Genomic DNA, 22,604 nt, shown 5'->3' on the forward strand with positions numbered 1-22,604 from the left:
ATGAAAAGTATTTCTATTAGCAGCGCATAGTGCCGACAGCCCCCCCACAGCGCTTCTATATACCTATGCCGCTGCAGCACTATGTATGAAAAGTATTTCTATCAGCAGTACCGGGCAGCTGATGCTGCTGCTAGAATGCTTTTCACATACAGCGCTGCAGTGGCATAGGTATATAGAAGCGCTGCGAGGGCACATATACATCCGGCGGGGGTATATATTTAATTAATGTGCCGGCGGGGGGGTCACAATGCGCTGCTGGGAGGCTAGATATATAGGCTATATGTCTGCCCCCCCCTGCAGTGCTATACATCTTGCCCCCCCACAGTGCTTTTTGGCCCCTGCTACTCCCAATGTTCATTTTTAAACCTCCCGCTGAGAGCCCTGAATGGCTCCTCAGTATCGACCATTCAGGGTTCCCCGCGGGGGATTCAAAAGTGAAAGTTAAAACACACTGATACATCGCAGGGTTGTGGAGCTTGCCACTCGCTCCCCTGCTTAATAACCGGATCGCATCGGGTCACAGAAGTGAAACCCGATGCGATCAATCCCTCAGCCCCTGAACTACAACCCCCATCATGGAACAGACTTAGTACCATGATGGGGGTAGTAGTACAAACACTAATGTAGCCTCCCCAGCTGTCTGCAGACTCCCGCAGCTAGGGAATTACTACTCCCATCATGGAAACAAGTCTGTTCCATGATGGAGTAGTAGTCCCTCAGCACTGCAGGAGTCTGCTGATGTCACCTCTTCTGAGCATGCTCAGAAGTAATAACTGATATTATAAACTGGGTGCAAACGGATGACATAAAGGCTCATCTGTCAGCCATAGACTTCAATGTTAAAAATAACTGCTGTTAATTTACCCGTTTATGACGGAAGAAAAATTAGTGCATGTGCAGTTATTTCTTCCGTCACAACTAACGACCGTTATTCATGACGGACTATAATGGATAATGAAAAAAATCCCATAGACTTTAACCCCTTAAGGACCAAGGACGTACAGGTACGTCCTTGGTCCTGCTCCCGTGATATAACGCGGGGTTACGCGGTAACCCCGCATCATATCACGGCGGGCCCGGCATCATAGTGAAGCCAGGACCCGCCGCTAATAGCGCGCAGCGCCGTTCGCGGTGCCGCGCGCTATTAACCCTTTAGCCGGCCGCTCAGAGCTGAGCCACGCGGCTAAAAGCGAAAGTAAAAAGTGCCGGTTAACTCAGTGGGCTGTTTGGGATAGCCGCGGCGAAATCGCGGCATCCCGAACAGCTTAAAGGACAGCGGGAGGGCCCCTACCTGCCTCCTCGCTGTCCGATCGCCGAATGACTGCTCAGTACCTGAGATCCAGGCATGAGCAGTCAAGCGGTAGAATCATAGATCACTGGTTTCCTATGAGAAACTAGTGATCAATGATAAAGGTCAGTGTGTGCAGTGTTATAGCTCCCTATGGGAGCTATAACACTGCAAAAAAAAAGTGAAAAAAAAAAGTAAACGAGTATCATTTAACCCCTCACCTATTAAAAGTTTGAATCACCCCCCTTTTCCCATAAAAAAAAAAAAAAAAACAACACAGTGTAAATAAAAATAAACCTATATGGTATCACCGCGTGCGGAAATGTCCGAATTATAAAAATATATCGTTAAACCGCTTGGTCAATGGCGTACGCGCAAAGAAATTCCAAAGTCCAAAATAGTGCATTTTTGGTCACTTTTTATAATCCTATCAATGCAAAAATGGTACCGTTAAAAACTTCAGATCACGGCGCAAAAAATGAGCCCTCATACCGCCCCATACACGGAAAAATAAAAAAGTTATAGGGTTCAGAAGATGACAATTTTAAACGTATTAATTTTCCTGCATGTAGTTATGATTTTTTCCAGAAGTCCGACAAAATCAAACCTATATAAGTAGGGTATCATTTTAATCGTATGGACCTACAGAATAAAGATAATATATTTTTTTACTGAAAAATGTACTATGTAGAAACGGAAGCCCCCAAAAGTTACAAAACTGCGTTTTTTTTCAATTTTGTCGCACAATGATTTTTTTTCCCATTTCACCGTAGATTTTTGGGCAAAATGACTGACGTCATTACAAAGTAGAATTGGTGGCGCAAAAAATAAGCAATCATATGGATTTTTAGGTGCAAAATTGAAAGAGTTATGATTTTTTAAAGGCAAGGAGCAAAAAACCCCAGTCCTTAAGGGGTTAATGGGATTGTTTAACGGATGTTTGCCAGGGCTTTTCTAACGGACATTTGTAACGGATAAATTTTTATAGTGTGAAAGCTGCCTAAGGAGACCATTTATTTATTTTAAAAAAATGAATTATTATTTATTTATTATATATGCACACAGTACAGACCAAAAGTTTGGACACACCTACTCATTCAGAGTTTTCTTTATTTTCATGACTATGAAAATTGTAGATTCACATTGAAGGGATTAAAACTATGAATTAACACAAATGGAATTATATACATAAACAATGTGTGACAATATGTAATTCTAGGTTCTTCAAAGTAGCCACCTTTTGCTTTGATTACTGCTTTGCACACTCTTGGCATTCTCTTGTTGAGATTCAAGGGGTAGTCACCTGAAATGGTTTTCACTTCACAGGTGTGCTGGTGTGGAGGAGGAGGAGGTGTGATGGTGTGGGGGTACTTTGCTGGTGACACTGTTGGGGATTTATTCAAAATTGAAGGCATACTGAACCAGCATGGCTACCACAGTATCTTGCAGCGGCATGCTATTCCATCCGGTTTGCGTTTAGTTGGACCATCATTTATTTTTCAACAGGACAATGACCCCAACACACACCTCCAGGCAAGAAGGAGGGTGATAGGGTGCTGCGCCAGATGACCTGGTCTCCACAGTCACCGGACCTGAACCCAATCGAGATGGTTTGGGGTGAGCTGGACTGCAGAGAGAAGGCAAAAAGGGCCAACAAGTGCTAAGAATCTCTAGGAAATCCTTCAAGACTGTTGGAAGACCATTTCAGGTGACTACCTCTTGAAGCTCATCAAGAGAATGCCAAGAGTGTGCAAAGCACTAATCAAAGCAAAGGGTGGTTGGAACCTAGAATGAGATATTTTCACACTTTATTGTTATGTATATAATTCAACATGTGTTAATTCATAGTTTTGATGCCTTCAGTTTGAATATACAATTTTCATAGTCATGAAAATAAAGAAAACTCTGAATGAGAAGGTGTGTCCAAACTTTTGGTCTGTACTGTATATATATTTTTTTTTTTCAGTTAATTTATTTATTCATTATACAAACTGTTGCAGGTTGGCGCCCACCTTCTCCCCACCCCCACACAGCGCAAGCTATGGCTTCTCCAAAGGCTCACACCATCCCTGCAACATCTAAAGTGTCATCACTAGTATCTTGCGCAGCTGGCGCCTGTGAACTAGCGCCCAGCATGTCTTCAGTTCCCATTGTCGTAACGCAAGAATCATCATCATTAGTATTTTCACAGTTGGCACATACGCAGGAGCGCCAGCTAGCGCTTCTCATGCCGGTACCCAGCAAACTAACAGGAACGGTTTCCATGGCAACCCCCCGTTCTGCCCACCCCTGGATGTCGAGGGGATCGTGGGAAGAAGATGGAGGCCGGTACCTGGAGGAGAAGATGCCTGGGGACCCCGGATCGTCGCTGGAGGCTGCTGGATCCATGCTCAGGTAGGGAAACCACGTCTGGGGGGGGGGGGGGGGGGGGGGGGTAACGGAAGTGAAAGTAAATTGATCTTTACAGCCAAAGGCTGTCTGGGCATGCTGGGAGTTGTAGTTTAGCAACATCTGGAGGGTCACAGTTTGGAGACCACTGTTAAAGTGGTGCCCAAACAGTAGCCCTCCAGATGTTGCCAAACTACAACTCCCAGCATGCCTAGACTGCCCAGGCATGCTGGGAGTTGTAGTTCTGTAACATCTGTCCCTTCAGATTTGCAACTTTCATAAAATTTTTGAAAATTGCTGCTCTACTTTAAAGCCCTCTAATTTTTTCAAAAAGCAAAACTATATCCATTTTATGATGCCAACATAAAGTGGACATATTTTATTTGTGATTACAAATAAAATTTATTTGGAATATCCATTTTCCTTACAAGTAGAGAGCTTCAAAGTTAGAAAAATGCAAAATTTTCATGTAATTTGGGGATTTTTCACCAAAAAAGGATGCAAGTAACGCCGAAAACTTACCACCAAAATAAAGTAGAAGGTCACGAAAAAACAATCTCAGAATCAGAATTTTCGGTAAAAGCGTTTTCGAGTTATTAATTCGTAAAGCGACAGTGGTCAGAATTGCGAAAAAGGTCTGCGTCTTTAAGGGGTTAAACTGACGTCAGGTCCATAGCCATGCCCCCCGAGAGGCGTGGCCTTGTGATTTCAAATGCGTGTTTAGTCATCCAACATTAAACAGAAGTCAGGTCCGTAGCCCCGCCCCAGGGGGCGTGACCTCGCAATTTTTGGCACCAAGAAAATCCTTTTAAACAGAAACTTTTACTCTGCATGTATGTAAGCCTGTTTTTACCTGAGGAAGAGGCATGCGTAAGCCTCGAAACGCATTGTGATTTGGCTTTAATAAAGATTATTATTTAAACCAACATCTGAATGGATTGCGCCATCATTCAGTTTTTTTTCCTGCATCCACTATCGACTATCCCAAAAAGGCCACACGCAAAAAAACGTATAATATATCATAAAATATCACTATTGACTCCCAGCTAATTTTTGGATGTTTAGTCACCCATAGTGTTTTCACCAGATTTTTTTCTGTGAAATAATCCATAAAGCCTATGTTCACACTGCAGAATTTCCATGTGGAATTCCGTATGGAAATTCCGCAGCAGCAGAGTCCCATTGATTTGTGCGGGGGTTGTGACGCTCCATTCCAGGGGAGAGCAGAAGGCCCAGGGAGGAGGTCCCCCACAAGCTAAAACTTATTCTTTATCCTGCGAATAGGGGGGATACATTTTTATGCATGATACCTCTCCTTAAAAAGGGGTACTCCACTGGAGAACATTGTTTTTTTTATCAACTGCTGCCAGAAAGTTAAACAGATTTGTAAATTACTTCTATTAAAAAAAAGCTTAGTTCAGTTAAAAAATTAAAAAAGTTATTTTCTTATGAAATTTCCTTTCTGTCTGACCACAGTGCTCTCTGCTGACACCTCTGTCCATTTTAGGAACGGTGCAGAGCAGGAGCAAATCCCCATATAAATTTTATCCTGTTCTGGACAGTTCCTAAAATGGACAGATGTGTCAGCAGAGAGCACTGTGGTCAGGCAGAAAGGAAGTTCAAAAAGAAAAGATCTTCCTGTGGATCATAACAGCAGCTGATAAGTACTGGAAGGATTAAGATTTTTTAATAGAAGTCATTTATAAATCTGTTTAACTTTCTGGCACCAGTTGATTTAAAAAACAAAAAAAAATAGGTTTTCCAGTGGAGTACCCCTTTAATCCCTTAACAACCACAGATATAAATGTACGTCCTGGTACGGCGGTACTTAGTGCACCAGGACATACATTTACGTCCTGTGTATGAGCATCGGATCGGTGCTCGCGTCATATGCAGGTCCCGGCCAGCAGCCTGGGACTCGCCAGTAATGGCCGATATCCGCGATCGCGCGGATGTCCACCATTAACCTCTCAGATGCTGTGATCAATACAGATCACGGCATCTGCGACAATTCGCCGGATTCGATCATCTGTAATGGCGGCTGGAGGTCCCCTCACCTGCCTCCAGCCATCTCCCGGCGTCTTCTGCTCTGGTGTGAGATCAAGCAGAAGATAGCCGATAATACTGATCAGTGCTAATAGTCCCCTATGGAGACATAAAAAGTAAAAAAAAAAAATTGAAAAATTGAAAAATGTAAAAATAAAAAGTAGAAAAAAAGTGAAAAATCCCCCCCCCCCCAATAAAAACTGTCCCTTTCCCATTTTACCCCCAAAAAACGTAACATTTTTATTAAGAAACATTTTGTATCGCCACGTGTGTAAATGTCCAAACTATCAAAATATAATGTTAATGATCCCGTACAGTGAACGGCGTAAACGTAATTTTTTTTTTTTAAGTCCAAAAATGCAGCTTTTTTTTACAAAAAAAAAAGTGATCGAAAAAGTTTTATTTATGCAAATGTGGTATCAATAAAAAGTACAAATGACTGCGCAAAAATTGAGCCCTCATACCGCCCTATATACGGAAAAATGAAAAAGTGATAGGTGGTCAAAATAGGGCGATTTTATATTACTGATTTTGTACAAAAAGTTCAGATTTTTTTTTAAGGGGTACAAAAATAGAATAGTATCTAGCCGTGGGTATCATATTAATCGTATTGACCCACAGAATAAAGAACACAATTTTTACCGTAAATTGCACAGTGTGAAAACAAAACCCTCCAATGTGCAAAATTGTGGTTTTCATTTAAATTTCCTCCCTAAAATAATAATTATTTGGGTTTGCTGTACATTTTATGCTAAAATGAGAGGTTTCTTTATAAAGTACAGATGGTCACGCAAAAAACAAGCCCTTATATGGATCTGTAGATAGAAATATAAAAGAGTTATGGATTTTAGAAGGCGAGGAGGAAAAAACGAAAACTCAATAAAATTGGCCTAGTCCTTAAAAGGTTAAGGCTATGTTCACACAACAACATTTCCAAGCAAAATTTCACTGGAATATTCCGCTCGGAAATTCCTCTGCAGCAGAGTCCCATTGATTTCAATAGACTGCACTGTGCTCAAGGTGTAATTTCTTCGGCAATTCTGGTGCCTGCAGAAATATTGAACCATTCAATGTGTCTGCAGATTCTGCTCAAAAATGCATTGCAGTCTATGAAGATGATGCATTTCTGAGTGGTCCTAGTGCTGGAGGAAGAAGGATAATGGTATGGGAAAGGATTTTTAGGGTTTGGGTAATCCCCTTATTCCCAATGAAAGGTAATGGAAAATGCTACAGAATATAAAGACAACCATGAGGTCCATAATCATTAGATTTTATGAGTTTGGTGTTGAGATATTGAATGGTCTGCACAGAGCCCTGGCTGCAATCCCATTAAACACCTTAGGGATGAATTGGAATGCTGGTTGCGATACAGGCTCTATAATCCAACATCAGTGTCTGACCTCACAATTGCCATTCTAGATGAATTAGCAAAAATTCCCACAAACACCTTCCAAAATCTTGTGAAAAGTTAAAGCTGCAAAAGGGGAGGTCTAACTCCATACTATTAGCCATATAGTGTTAAAAGTGTTACTGTCATTTAGAAAAAATGTTTGACATGTCATGCAAACCAGTTTAAAGAGAAAGGCTCCATTATAGACGTGCTGACGTGCATTTCTCCCGGCTTTATCTAGAGATCATTGAGAGTCTCAGCACTGTATGACATATCAAAAAGTTTTTCTAAATGACAGTAAGACTTTAAAGTTATATACAATGATTGACTGTTCCAACTGAAGATTTGAAAGAGTCCTAGTGGTTTTAATAGTTATGCATTCACTTATTGACAGTTTTTATTACATTTTGGTTTAAAAACTTTAATAAATGTACAGTGGGTATCAAAAGTTTGGGCACCCCAGGTAAAAATTTGTATTAATGTGCATAAAGAAGCCAAGGAAAGATGGAAAAATCTCCAAAAGGCATCAAATTACAGATTAGACATTCTTATAATATGTCAACAAAAGTTAGATTTTATTTCTATCATTTACACTTTCAAAATAACAGAAAACTAAAAAATGGCATCTGCAAAAGTTTGGGCACCCTGCAGAGTTAATATCTTGTACTGCCCCCTTTGGCAAGTATCACAGCTTGTAAACGCTTTTTGTAGCCAGCCAAGAGTCTTTCAATTCTTGTTTGAGGTATCTTTGCCCATTCTTCCTTACAAAAGTCTTCCAGTTCTTTGAGATTTCTGGGCTGTCTGTCACGCACTGCTCTTTTAAGGTCTATCCATAGATTTTCCATTATGTTGAGGTCAGGAGATTGTGAAGGCCATGGCAAAACCATCAGTTTACGCCTTTTGATGTAATCCCCCGTGGATTTCGAGGTGTGTTTAGGATCATTATCCAGAAGGCATCAAGTTAGCATCCAAAATTTGCTGAAATTTTATTGAATCCATTTTTCCTTCTACTTGTGAGATGTTCCCTGTGCCACTGGCTGCAATACAACCCCAAAGCATGATTGATCCACCCCATGCTTAACAGTTGGACAGAGGTTCTTTTCTTTAAATTCTGTTCCCCTTCTTCTCTAAACGTACCTTTGCTCATTCCGGCCAGAAAGTTCCATTTTAACCTCATCGGTCCACAGAACTTGTTTCCAAAATGCACCAGACTTGTCTATATGTACATTTGCAAAGTTCAAACGCTGGTTTTTGTGGTGAGGAACGTAGAAGAGGTTTTCTTCTGATGACTCTTCCATGAAGACCATATTTGTACAAGTATCTCTTTATAGTGGAATAGTGTACCACAACTCCAGTGTCTGCCAGATTTTTCTGGAGGGATTGTGCAGTCAAACATGGGTTTTGAATTGTTTTTCTCACAATCCTGCGAGCTGTTCTGTCTGATATTTTTCATGGTCTTCCAGATCTTGCTTTAACTTCCACTGTTCCTTATGACTGCCATTTCTTAATTACATTCCGAACAGAGGATAGTGACATCTGAAAATGTTTTGCTATCTTCTTATAGCCTTCTCCAGCTTTGTGAGCGTCATCTATTTTCAGTTTCAGATTTCTAGACAACTGCTTAGAAGAACCCATGGTGCTGATTGTTGGGGCAAGGTCAGATGAGTCTGGGCATTTAAAACCTTTGAGATTGCCATCACCTGGTCTTCCCAGATGATGATTGAGAACAATCCATGACACTATGGATGCATGCTATAAATTCTGCAGGGTGCCAAAACTTTTGCAGACGCCATTTTTTTTTTGTTTTCTGTTATTTTGAAAGTGTAAATGATGGAAATAAAATCTAACTTTTGTTGACATAAGAATGTCTAATCTGTAATTTGATGCCTTTTGGAGATTTTTCCATCTTTCCTTGGCTTCTTTATGCACATTAATACAAATCTTTACCTGGGATGCCAAAACTTTTGATCCCCACTGTAAATAACTGAATATATCATAAATCTGTAAGACTGGGAATTTGAAAACTGCCTTCCCATTTCCTGCAATTAAGCATCTACATCAATGGCCCTTACTTACTAAGAGTGTTGTGTAGGTTTCTTTGTGGGTTTTAACCTCTTCAGGACGCCGGGCGTATGCATACGCCCTGCATCCCAAGTCCTTAAGGATGTGGGGCATATGCATACGCCCGTGGAAATTCCGGTCCCCACCGCTAGCCGGTTGGGGACCGGACAGGGATGCCTGCTGAAATCATTCAGCAGGCATCCCGACACATCGCCGAGGGGGGTCCTGAGACCCCCCATGTCAGTGATCTCAGAAAATCGCATGTCAATTCAGACATGCGATTTTTTGCTATCCTGGGCTGATCGGGTCTCTGGTGACCCAATCACCCGGAAAATATAGATGATCGGAGCGAGGTCGCAGTGCTGCGATCTCCTCCTATCCCCTGCCATTGGTCAGAACTGACTCTGCACAGGACAGTGGGTTGCCATGGCAACACCCCTGTAACGGACCGTTTCTGCACACAAGGGGTTAAATACCGTTTAGGCAATAATCCCCTTTTCAGAAACACAGGCACAGCTACTGCAGAAGATGATACAAAACTCCCAATCTGGGTACAAAATAGCACTCCAAACTGGAACCTCACGAATAGTTGCTAACAGTAAAAGCTCCCAAGCGGCTTACACTCCTGGCAATCAGTCTCTAACAGCATACAGTGAATCCCCCCAAGAACGAGACAAGGCTCTGTGTTGAGGGTCAAGCAGTGGTCTGAGGTGCTGGCACACCCAGCCTGGTTTTTATTACAGTCTTTTCAAATAAAGGACCGCCCACAGGGAGGTATAAAACAACCAATCACATATCAGTTACATACCACATATTCCCTCCCCTTATCCTGAGAGGAAACTCAATTACACATACAGTTAAAACATACTTTTTACCCAATTTTCATAACTCTAAAACCATACATCACATAAAAATTACATATTCACAATCAATCCATTCAGGGGAACAACATATTAAAAAATGGCATGAATCAGACCAGGGGTTCAAAAGTTAGTAAAGTATCTTTTGGGCCCTGGCTGGCACATGGCTATCTGGCACAAACTGGTTCCCCAGAGCCCTCTGTCCTGGAGACAATGGGAAAATAATCCAATTATATCCAGGGATAGAGGCAGACTCCATTGAGCACATGGTTGCAAAAAGACATAAAACTACACAATTACTACATAAAACATATACATGCAACATATCTCCAGATAGCTTAGGTCTGAGCGCACATTATCAAATGGTGCTCAGACCACACACATACAGTTCAATTGCCATGGAGCTAAAGTCTTTCCCATAGTCTTTCATTATATGAATGGGCTCCATGGCATAGCTATCTGGGGTATTACCGCTCACACAGGGCAAGTACCGAATGACCCCACTGTATTTAAAGGGACAGAATGAGTGACACACACTTTGGTATGGCTGAATACTGTTTTTAACCCCTTCAGGACGGAGCCCATTTTGGCCTTAAGGACCGGAGCGTTTTTTGCACATCTGACCACTGTCATTTTAAACATTAATAACTCTGGAATGCTTTTAGTTATCATTCTGATTCCGAGATTGTTTTTTCGTGACATATTCTACTTTAACATAGTGGAAAATTTTTGTCGATACTTGCATCCTTTCTTGGTAAAAAATCCGTAAATTTGATGAAAAATTTGAAAATTTTGCATTTTTCTAACTTTGAAGCTCTCTGCTTGTAAGTAAAATGGATATTACGAATACATTTTTTTTTGGTTCACATATACAATATGTCTACTTTATGTCTGCATCATAAAATTGACGTGTTTTTACTTTTGGAAGACACCAGAGGGCTTCAACGGTCAGCAGCAATTTTCCGATTTTTCACAAAATTTTCAAACTCAGTATTTTTCAGGGATCAGTTCAGGTTTGAAGTGGATTTGAAGGGTCTTCATATTAGAAATACCCCATAAATGACCCCATTATAAAAACTACACCCCCCAAAGTATTCAAAATGACATTCAGTCAGCGTTTTAACCCTTTAGGTGTTTCACACGAATAGCAGTAAAGTGAAGGAGAAAATTCACAATCTTCATTTTTTACACTTACATGTTCTTGTAGACCCAATTTTTGAATTTTTACAAGGGGTAAAAGGACAAAATTTTTACTTGTATTTGTAGCCCAATTTCTCTCGAGTAAGCACATACCTCATATGTCTATGTGAATTGTTCGGCGGGCGCAGTAGAGGGCTCAGAAGGGAAGGAGCGACAAGGGGATTTTGGAGAGTACGTTTTTCTGAAATGGTTTTTGGGGGGCATGTTACCATTAGGAAGCCCCTATGGTGCCAGAACAGCAAAAAAAAAACACATGGCATACCATTTTGGAAACTAGACCCCTCGGGGAATGTAACATGGGATAAAGTGAACCTTAAAACCCCACAGGTGTTTCACGACTTTTGCAAATGTAAAAAAAAAAAAAAAAAATTTTCCTAAAATGCTTGTTTTCCCAATAATTTTTTATTTTTAAAAAGGGTAATAGCAGAAAATACCCCTAAAAATTTGAAGCCCAATTTCTCCCGATTCAAAAAACACCCCATATGGGGGTGAAAAGTGCTCTGCTGGCGCACTACAGGTCTCGGAAGAGAAGGAGTCACATTTGGCTTTTTGAAAGCAAATTTTGCTCTGGGGGCATGCCGCATTTAGGAAGCCCCTATGGTGCCAGGACAGCAAAAAAAAACCCCACATGGCATACCATTTTGGAAACTAGACCCCTCGGGGAACATAACAAGGGGTTAAGTGAACCTTTATACCCCACAGGTGTTTCACGACTTTTGCATATGTAAAAAAAAATTATTTTTTTTACCTAAAATGCTTGTTTTCCCAAAAATTTTACATTTTTAAAAAGGGTAAAAGCAGAAAATACCCCCCAAAATTTGTAACACAATTTCTCCCGATTACGGCGATACCCCATATGTGGCCCTAAACTGTTGCCTTGAAATACGACAGGGCTCCAAAGTGAGAGCGCCATGCGCATTTGAGGCCTAAATTAGGGACTTGCATAGGGGTGGACATTGGGAATCACTGGCGTAGAATACCCCTAACAGGGTGCCTCCAGCTGTTGCAAAACTCCCAGCATGCCTGGACAGTCAACGGCTGTCCGACAATACTGGGAGTTGTTTTGCAACAGCTGGAGGCTCCGTTCTGGAAACAGTGGCGTACCAGACGTTTTTCATTTTTATTGGGGAGGGGAGGGGGGCTGTGTAGGGGTATGTGTATATGTAGTGTTTTTTACTTTTTATTTTATTTTTTGTGTTAGTGTAGTGTAGTGTTTTTAGGGTACATTCGCACGGGCGGGGGTTCACAGTAGTTTCTCGCTGGCAATTTGAGCTGCAGCAGAAAGTTTGTGGCAGCTCAAATTTGCAGCCAGATACTTACTGTAATCCTCCGCACATGTGAGTGTACCCTGTACGTTCACATTGGGGGGGGACATCCAGCTGTTGCATAACTACAACTCCCAGCATGCCCGTTGGCTGTCGGTGACTGCTGAGAGTTGCAGTTTTGCAACAACTGTAGGCACACTGGTTATGTATCACTGAGTTTGTGACCTAACTCAGTGTTTCACAACCAGTGTGCCTTCAGCTGTTGCAAAACTACAACTCTCAGCAGTCACCGACAGCCAACGGGCATGCTGGGAGTTGTAGTTATGCAACCAGCAGATGCACCACTACAACTCCCAGCATGCACTTTAGCTGTTTGTGCAAGCTGGGAGTTGCAGTTATATAACAGCTGAAGGTACACTTTTCCATAGAAAGAATGTGCCTCCAGCTGTTGCAAAACCATAAGTCCCAGCATGCCCATAAGGGAATGCTGGGAGTTGTGGTGGTCTGCCTCCTGCTGTTGCATAACTACAGCTCCCAGCATGCCCTTTTTGCATGCTGGGAGCTGTTGCTAAGCAACAGCAGGAGGCTGTCACTCACCTCCAACGATCCAGACGCTGCAGGTCAGTCCCGCCGCTGCCGCTGCTCCTGGGGCCCCGATCCCAACATTAACGCCGGGGATCGGGGTCCCCAGCACCCGGGGTGCACGTCCCGCACCCGCTCACGTCCTCCAGAAGAGGGGCGGAGCGGGTGCGGGAGTGACACCCGCAGCAGGCGCCCTGATTGGTCGGCCGGTAATCCGGTCGACTAATCAGGGTGATCGTGAGGTGGCACCAGTGCCATCTCACCCCTGCAGGCTCTGGCTGTTCGGGGCCGTCAGAGACGGCCCCGAACAGCCAGTAATTCCGGGTCATCGGGTCACTGGAGACCCGATTGACCCGGAATTGCCGCAGATCGCTGGACTGAATTGTCCAGCGATCTGCGGCGATCGCCGACATGGGGGGGCATAATGACCCCCCTGGGCGATATGCCGGGATGCCTGCTGAACGATTTCAGCAGGCATCCGGCTCCGGTCCCCAACCGGCTAGCGGTGGGTGCCGGAATTCCCACGGGCGTATGGATACGCCCTCGGTCCTTAAGGACTCGGGATGCAGGGCGTATCCATACGCCCTATGTCCTGAAGAGGTTAAAGGACCCAATCTCCCAGGGCCATAGTCCAAAGGCAGCAGGCGGGCAACCAGGCTTCTCCAATGCAACGTGGCGAGATTGGTCTCGTCACATCCCAATCACCCGGAAAATAGGGATGATCGGAGCTGCCAGTGACAGCAGTAAACGATATTTACTGCTGCCCTTCCTAGTGGGTGCCAAACTGCAACTCCCAGCATGCCCAGACAGCCAAAGGCTGTCTGGGCATGCTGGGAGTTGTAGTTTTGCAACATCTGGAGGGTCACAGTTTGGAGACCACTGTTACATTGGTGCCCAAACAGTAGCCCTCCAGATGTTGCCAAACTACAACTCTCAGCATGCCTCGACTGCCCAGGCATGCTGGGAGTTGTAGTTCTGTAACATCTGTCCCTTCAGATTTTGCAATTTTCATGAAATTTTTGAAAATTGCTGCTCTAATTTGAAGCCCTCTAATTTTTTCAAAAAGTAAAAATATGTCCATTTTATGATGCCAACATAAAGTGGACATATTGTGTTTGTGAAGAAAAATAACATTTATTTGGAATATCCATTTTCCTTACAAGCAGAGAGCTTCAAAGTTAGAAAAATGCAACATGTTCATGAAATTTGACGATTTTTCACCAAAAAAGGATGCAAGTAACGCCGAAAATTTACCACCAAAATAAAGTAGAATTTGTCACGAAAAAACAATCTCAGAATCAGAATATTAAGTGAAAGCGTTTTAGAGTTATTCATGCGTAAAGAGAAGGTGGTCAGAATTGCAAAAAAGGGCTCAGTCCTTAAGGTGAAAAAGGGCTGCGTCCATAAGGGGTTAATTTCCTACAATTTATTTTCCACAGTATTTACTAAGGTTTCCCTACACTTTCCCTACATTTAGCTTTTTTTACTCAGCAGAAATCCACCACATTTTCTGTGAATACCTTAGTAAATATGTTGGGTTTTTGTGAAAACGTCGGGAACACGCCCCTTTTAGGTGACCACACCACTTTTTCCAGCAGCAGCGCCCCTTTTTCAATTTTTCTTAGCAAAATGCAGAGTTAGTCTGGGTTTTTTCAATTCTGGCGCGCAATCCGACAAAACATGTTGGCTTTGCTATAGTAAATGAAGGCCTATATTTTTTTTAGATAAAGGACAACCACTATGCAAGTTCAAGATCACTTTTTGGCAGACATCATTTTGGCCATGAGAAAACTGCTCCATAATTTACATATATCTAACAGATGAAAAAGATGACGTGTATACTACAGGGGAGAACCACTACTTACCTTTATAGTTCAGAATATCTTCAGTATAAGCCAACATGCTGGGGAAAACACTACTGAGGAATAGACCAAGAGAAGCTGTACCAATAAAAAGACTTGGTATACTGTTCTGTGACAAGATCAGGAACAGAAATGTTGCAGACATTCCAACCTGTTAAGTGTGAAAAGAATATTGACATATTCCGTTAGTTTGGGGCACATTCCCTTTAATCCAGGGATTTTTTTTCCAATAGTAGCAATATTGCTTGATCCAGTAGCATGTAAATTCTGTAACAATACTGATATCAAACCATTGCAAAAAAGAGGGGAGCCCACACCTCAAGGACAATGATAATCTATCACTTTAGTCGGACAGTGGAATATGATGTAAATGCTAAATGGAAATGTCCAAATTCAAGCATAAATAGGCCACTGATGTGGGAAAATAGATTTATATTACCAGTTGGGTTTTGCCGTCTCCTTTTGCTTTCTGACCTGTATGCGCTTGCATGCGCCCCGCTCGGCTGGTCCAGATGGCGCTGGACCCGCTGGACTCGTGGAAGAGGCGTTTGACATCAGAATCTGCAATAGGAGCAAATACAGGGAGTCCAGAAGCAGCAGGAGATTCGGCAGGTGGAATCCAATAGCAGTATGTAGATTTCGCTGTAGGTGGTAATTCCCGGAACTGGTTGACAGATCCCAGTGTTGATATTAAATCACAACTACTGAGGAAGGGGTCGGACTAACTGTCTTGACTACCCTGAAACGCGTTTAGCCCAGTGCCATAAGACGCAGTGTGACCCCACTACAGACTTTGAGCCACTATCAGTCCAAGTGTGACCATTGTGTGATTTAATATTAACACTGGGATCTGTCAACCAGTTCCGGGATTACCACCTACAGCGAAATCTACATACTGCATTTGGATTCCACCTGCCGAATCTCCTGCTGCTTCTGGACTCCCTGTATTTGCTCCTATCACAGATTCTGATGTCAGACGCCTCTTCCACGAGGGAACACCATCAGTCTGCCTGCGTAGAACCTTGTAGACCCTATCGCACATCAAGCGAAAGGAGATGGCAAAACCCAACTGGTAATATAAATCTATTTTCCCACATCAGTGGCCTATTTATGCTTGAATTTGGACATTTCCATTTACATCATATTCCAATGTTGGACTTAAATCTGCATTTTTTCCAGACTATCAGAATACTATTAGTGGAGAATCGGTCACACTGTTGGACTATTTGGCAGTTATTATTCTATACTTCTAATGAATTGCCATTGAATTGTATGATATTAATGTAATTATTCCTCCCACAAGGGCCCTGTGAGGGGAATTTATATGTATTTGATATTTTAAATACATTTTAATATTCTTTATTAATTGAAGCACGGTCTCAGCCAATTGTATTACAATAATTATAGATTATCATTGTCCTTGAGGTGTGGGCTCCTCTTTTTTTTTTCCAATATTTTTTTCAATTTTACACACCTAGGGTATAGATGTATTGCCCAATCCACCTCGGTCACTGCGTAATTGTGAGCTGCACCATCTTTATATATGATATCAAACCATGACTGGTTTTGCTTGTAGATATGACAACTATATTATACTTTAAATAGCATTTCATGTAGATTTATAATGGGTATAGTTGTTTATGTTCCCTGGACCTTCTGAAACAGCATAGACTCTCTGGAGGGGGCAGACAGGCTAAGGTGGCATGCAAACTGCCCAGGCTCTCTGCCTCTCTCCCCAGTGTGTGAGTAATCACAGACTATTAAAGGGGAACTCCAGAGGAAACAAGTGGAAAAAAATGGTTTTTAAATCAACTGGTGCCAGAAAGTTAAACAGATTTATAAATTACTTCTATTAAAAAATCTTAACCCTTCCAGCACTTTTCAGCTGCTGTATATTACAGATAAAATTGTGAAGTTCTTTCCAGTCTGGCAACAGTGGTCTCTGCTGACACCTCTGTCTGTGTCAGGAACTGTCCAGATTAGAAGCAAATCCTGCTCTAGACAGTTTCTGACACGGACAGAGGTGTCAACAGAGAGCACCGTTGTCAGACTGGAAAGAACTTCACACATTTTTCTGTAGCATAGCTGTAGTATACAGCAGCTGATAAGTACTGGAAGGGTTAAGATTTTTAAATAGAAGTCATTTACAAATCTGTTTAACTTTCTGGCACCAGTTGATTTGAAAACTTTTTTCCCAACGGAGTTCCCCTTTAAATCGAGGGAAGTTGTTGGAAACAACAGTAACCATTTAAAGATGACAGACTGGAGAACCAGTGGTTCTGTTAGGCAAGTGTCACACAGTGTTTATGGCTGTTTTTGACTTTAAAAAAAGGCTGTTTTAGGCTAGGTTTCCAACAAAGGTTTTTTTGGGGAAAACTGCCACTGAAGTTTTTGAGCCAGTCAAAAGTGGATCCAGGAGGAAGGAGAAATATAAGTAATTCCTTTCTATTTGCCATTCCTTTTCAATACAATTCTGGCTTTGGCTTACAAACTGTACTGGCAGTTTAAAAAAAACAAAAAAAACAAAGAAAAAACATCCCTGTGTTAAAACCTAGCCTTAAAAGTCCTGCCGCCTGCTCAAAGTTTTATCAGCTGCGAGCCAGGTTGTACTTGCCCTAGTAATTCCGCTAATATATATCCATGTCATGGTGGTCATAAACATGTGTTCACCTTTAAAATGGAACAACTTACTAGGTTAAAAAGTAGCATGGAGCGTGGAGGTACTTTGTAGGACACCGGTATGGCAATGAGTCTCCCCAGGGTGATGCATGCCCAAAAGAGGCTAGGCAGATATCCTGCTGTCTTATGAGGTAATGATAGTGGCTCCTCCACAGCATAACTGTAGACAAAGCCAGAATATTCACCCTGTGGCAAATAAATGCATACAAATTAAAATATACAGTACTTACAGTATTTATTTTGACATGAATGCTTTTCTCTTAGACGGCATCTGTCGGTAGATTTGTGCTGCCTGAAGCCCTAGCAGCATCAAATCGCGACTGGCCCCTCATTACTGGGTTTCAGGGAAAAAACTTTGGGGGGTATTTATCATGTGTGATTATTTTGACTTCTGGTGAAAACAGCAAAAAAATGGCACAATTTCTGAGCAAGCCTGAAGTCTGAAGTTTTCAATGCCATTCACTCACAATAGGGGTGTGGTCTAGTGATTAAGAGGTGTGGTTTGGGGTGAAGGGAGGGGGGGGGGGGGGGGGAGTCCACCCATGTTCGTCAGATTTATAGCAGTTTACACTGACAAACTAACAAACTGCTGTTAAAATCTCCGCAAGATCAGAAGTAGATTTCTGGTTGTCAATCAAATCCAACCTTTTATCTGTACTGGGCAGACTTGTTCAGAAAAAAGGTTGGATCTACATAACAAACAGTAATGTTGGTCTTTTTCATTTAGATTATCTAGCCATTTCCTCTTTGTATTCACATGTTTGCTTTTGTTGCCTTTTTTTATCTCTTAATACTGGTTACTGTTATCTCTTAATTTAGTAGCACATGATAAGCGCTGACCCTAATCTCTTTCAGTTGGTAGTATCTGCAGTTTTCATCATAAACTCAGTTTATCTATCCGTCTCCCTAAATTTTCACACATAAAATATAGCCCAAAACCATATACACAGTAGATATATCTTACCACTAATCCATCTGTCATGAACAGGATCGCTGCTGAACATACGTGAATGGCAAAAAAGGTGTGGGGGGCGTTCCAAAACTTTTTGTTATGGCAGCAAAGGAAATGCACAGCGTGACCTAAGGGAAAAATTCTATTATAATAGTACACAAATCTGGGCAAAATGTTGGGGATGATGGAAAGACAGTTGTGCATGTTAAACTGCAGATGATAGAATATGCTATGTAATAATGTAAAAAACAAAAACACATTTCTAATTATTTTTTTGCTTCTATAGTGCTGCAAAGACTATTATTGTAGAATAAATGTTGAGGTAGAGTAATAAAACACATGGATTTAGCCGTGCTGGAATAAAACTAATGGCGCTGTAGGACTAGTGATGGTGAGTGTGCATGATATCGGCAAAAAACACCCTAAGTATTGTGCTTAATAGAATCAGATACTTTTTATAATTTACATTTTAGCCATTATTTAGGTTTATTTATAATTGATGTATTTATAGAAGCAGCATAACCCTTTTCATTGAGCAAATCAAACTTTTACATTGTGTGCCATAGATAAAAAAACAAAAAGTAACCAACACAATGGCCCAGATTTACCAATCTGCCTTTGACAGCAACCAATCACATATCAGCATTTACCAGAGCGCATTAAGACATTAAAGCTGAGCTGTGATTGGTTAATATGGGCAAAACCAGACAGTTTGAGTTTAAGCCAGGTTGACAAATCTGGGATGTCAACGGCTAATGTGAAGTTATTACCTTCTTTATGGATATGCTCTTCTTGTGTTCCTGGTTTCTTCTCGTCATACATCTCTTTCTCCTTCTGAGTCTCCATTGCTAACTCATCGGCAGACAGTAAAGACCCACGCCTGCGATCACAACCAGGCACCATACCTTTCTGGTACATTAATAGGAAAACCGCAATAGGCACAGGAAGCTGGAGGAAAACATCTGGATTTAGGTCTAGTAGTAGCCACTCTACCGATACTGAACTTTCTGGTTACAAGTCAGGAATATACAAATATAAGTAAACCACATTCAGGAAGAACTTACATTGATGGCAGCCATTATCCAAAAGGCATAGGACACGTTTGTCAATACTGGACCATGAAGTGGAAGAACATAGTGAGATACATTGCCGGGATGATGTGGGACAATCGAATTCCTAATGTGCTCAAGGTTACTGCTTCCATTCAGTGTGCCATTTGACAGGATACAGTTGGTATCAGAAAGAAATGGATCGGCTATTAATGGACTCAACAAAGCTCCAAATCCAACAAAGAAGTGAAGTACCTGAGGGAGAAAAAACTGATTCTTATTCATAGAATTACTTATTAATAGATTCAATGGTGGGACATCTATCAATGTTGGTGAGGGATAGTATAGATTTTACCCATGTATGCTTGGTATATTTTATGTGCAGCTGCTTAAAATTTACCAAAATGACGCACAGGACTTTTTACATTTTGCACAAATATAGAAACCAGTGAGCTGCAGAGCTAGGCTTATGCTTTGTGCTCAGGTATCTGACACATTTGTTCGTGTCTTGTTAGGTGGTATATATTTGCTCAATAAAAATAGGCTTTGTGCAGAAAACAAATTGTCATACATGATAACTTCATGCTCTCTGCTTAACCCCATCCGGCAAATGGACGTGTATACACGTCCAATACATTTTCTATCACCATGTCCGTTGGCATGGTGATAGAAACGTCATCTCAGCTGTTCTGAACAGCTGACCGATGACACTATGCAGCAGGGGACCAATCAGACTGGTCCCCTGCTGCAGATCGTTGTCATTAGTCAGTCAGTTAGTCACTGACTAATCACAATGACTTGCGGGGTTCCGGGCTGATCGGGTCTCTGGTGACCCGATCGCCCGAAAAATAGGGATGATCGGAGCAGTCAGTGACAATTCCGATCCATCCTGAGTGATAGGAGAGAGGTGGCAGCTGCCACCTCGCTCCTAAACCCCTGCCATTGGTCGTTAGGACTGGATGTCGGGGCAGAGCGGGGGGAAGATGGCGGATGGTCCCGGGACCAGCGATCATATCCCGGGACTGGCGATCGTGTCGGGACCCGCGGCGGTATCCGGACTGACAGCGCGGGACCGGCAGAGGCAGCGGACGCAGCAGTGAAGATCAGCGGTAAATGATCTTCACTGCTGCGTTCCAGGAGTTGCCGAACTACAACTCCCAGCAAGCCCAGACAGCCAAAGGCTTTCTGGCCATGCTGGGAGTTGTAGTTTTGCAACATCTGGAGGCCCGTAGTTTGGAGACCACTGTGCAGTGGTCTCCAAACTGTGCTCTTACAGATGTTGCAAAACTACAACTCCCAGCATGCCCAGACAGTCCAGGCATGCTGGGAGTTGCAGTTCTGTAACATGTGGCCCTTCAGATGTTGCAGAACTACAACTCCAAGCATGCCTTGACAGTCTGGGCATGCTTGGAGTTGAAGTTTTGCAACATCTAGAGGGCTACAGCTTGGACACCACTGCACAGTGGTCACCAAACTGTGACCCTCCAGATATTGCAAAACTAACTCCCAACATGTCTTTCGGCGGTCTGGGCATGCAGGGAGTTGTAGTTTTTCAACAGCTGGAGGCACCCTTTTTGGGAAACACTGAGTTAAGTAACAAACTCAGTGTTTTGCAACCAGTGTGCCTCCAGCTGTTGCATAACTACAACCCCCAGCATGCACGGACAGCCAAAGGGCATGCTGGTAGTGGTAGTTTTGCAACAGCTGGAGGTTTGCGCCCCTCCCCCCCCCCCCCCCATGTGAATGTACAGGGTACATTCACACGGCCGGGGTCTACAGCGAGCTTCTTGCTACAAGTTTGAGATGCAGCAAGTTTTCCGCCGCAGCTCAAACTCCCAGCGGGAAGCTCGCTGTAGACCCCGGCAGTGTGAATGTACCCTAAAAACACCACACTATACTACATTACACAAAATAAAAAGTAAAACGCTACATACACATACCCCTACACAGACCCCCCCCCCCCCCCCCAAATAAAACATTTCTCATATGACACCGCTTTCAAAACGGAGCCTCCAGCTGTTGCAAGACAACTCCCAGTATTGCCGGACAGCGATTGACTTTCCAGGCATGCTGGAAGTTTTGCAACAGCTGGAGGCTGTTGCAAAAATCATTTACACATCAGACTTTAACGAAAAGTCGGCAAAAACCTGTGGGGTGTTAAGGCTCACTGTACCCCTTTTTAGGTTCCTTGAGGGGTGTAGCTTCCATAATAGTATGCCACATGGATTTTTTTTTGCTGTTCTGGCACCATAGGGGCTTCCTAAATGTGACATGCCCACCAAAAACCATTTCAGAAAAATTCACTCTCCAAAATCCCATTGTCGCTCCTTCCCTTCTGAGCCCTCTACTGCATCCGCCGAACACTTTACATACACATATGAGGTATTTACTTACTCGAGAGAAATTGGGTTACAAATTTTGGGGGGGATTTCTCTCCTTTTCCCCCTTATAAAAATACAAAAACTGGGTCTACAAGAACACGCGAGTGTAAAAAATGCAGATTTTGAATTTTCTCCTTCACTTTCCTACTATTCCTGTGAAACACCTAAAGGGTTAACACACTTACTGAATGTCATTTTGAATACTTTGAGGGGTGCAGTTTTTATAATGGGGTCATTTACGGGGTATTTCTAATAAGAAGGCCCTTCAAATCCACTTCAAACCTGAACTGGTCCCTGAAAAATTCAGATTTAGAAAATTTTGTGAAAAATTAGAAAATTGCTGCTGAACTTTGAAGCCCTCTGATGTCTTCCAAAAGTAAAAACATGTCAACTTTATGATGCAAATATAAAGTAGACATGTTGTATATGTGAATCAGTATATAATTTATTTGATATGTCTATGTTCCTTACAAGCAGAGAGTTTCAAAGTTCGAAAATTGCAAAATGTTCTAATTTTTTATGAAATTTTGAAATTTTTCACCAAGAAATGATGCAAGTATCGTCGAAATTTTACTGCTATGTTAAAGTAGAATATGTCACG

At 42.2% G+C, this 22,604-nt stretch overlaps 1 protein-coding gene across 1 annotated transcript in view; it reads right to left on the bottom strand.

The window, feature by feature from the left end:
• MFSD4A (major facilitator superfamily domain containing 4A) overlaps positions 1–22,604 on the bottom strand; it is a 99,772-nt gene that overhangs the window by 16,546 nt on the left and 60,622 nt on the right. The window contains exons 3-7 of the mRNA XM_056560713.1: positions 19,638–19,877; positions 19,344–19,521; positions 18,586–18,701; positions 17,634–17,807; positions 14,946–15,093 (exon numbers count right to left, since the gene is read on the bottom strand). Of these exons, the coding sequence (XP_056416688.1) occupies positions 14,946–15,093; positions 17,634–17,807; positions 18,586–18,701; positions 19,344–19,521; positions 19,638–19,877 (856 nt within the window). The remainder of the gene's footprint in view (positions 1–14,945; positions 15,094–17,633; positions 17,808–18,585; positions 18,702–19,343; positions 19,522–19,637; positions 19,878–22,604) is intronic.

This window comes from Hyla sarda, chromosome 2 (assembly GCF_029499605.1).
Source record: "Hyla sarda isolate aHylSar1 chromosome 2, aHylSar1.hap1, whole genome shotgun sequence".
Classification (NCBI taxonomy): Eukaryota; Metazoa; Chordata; class Amphibia; order Anura; family Hylidae; genus Hyla; species Hyla sarda.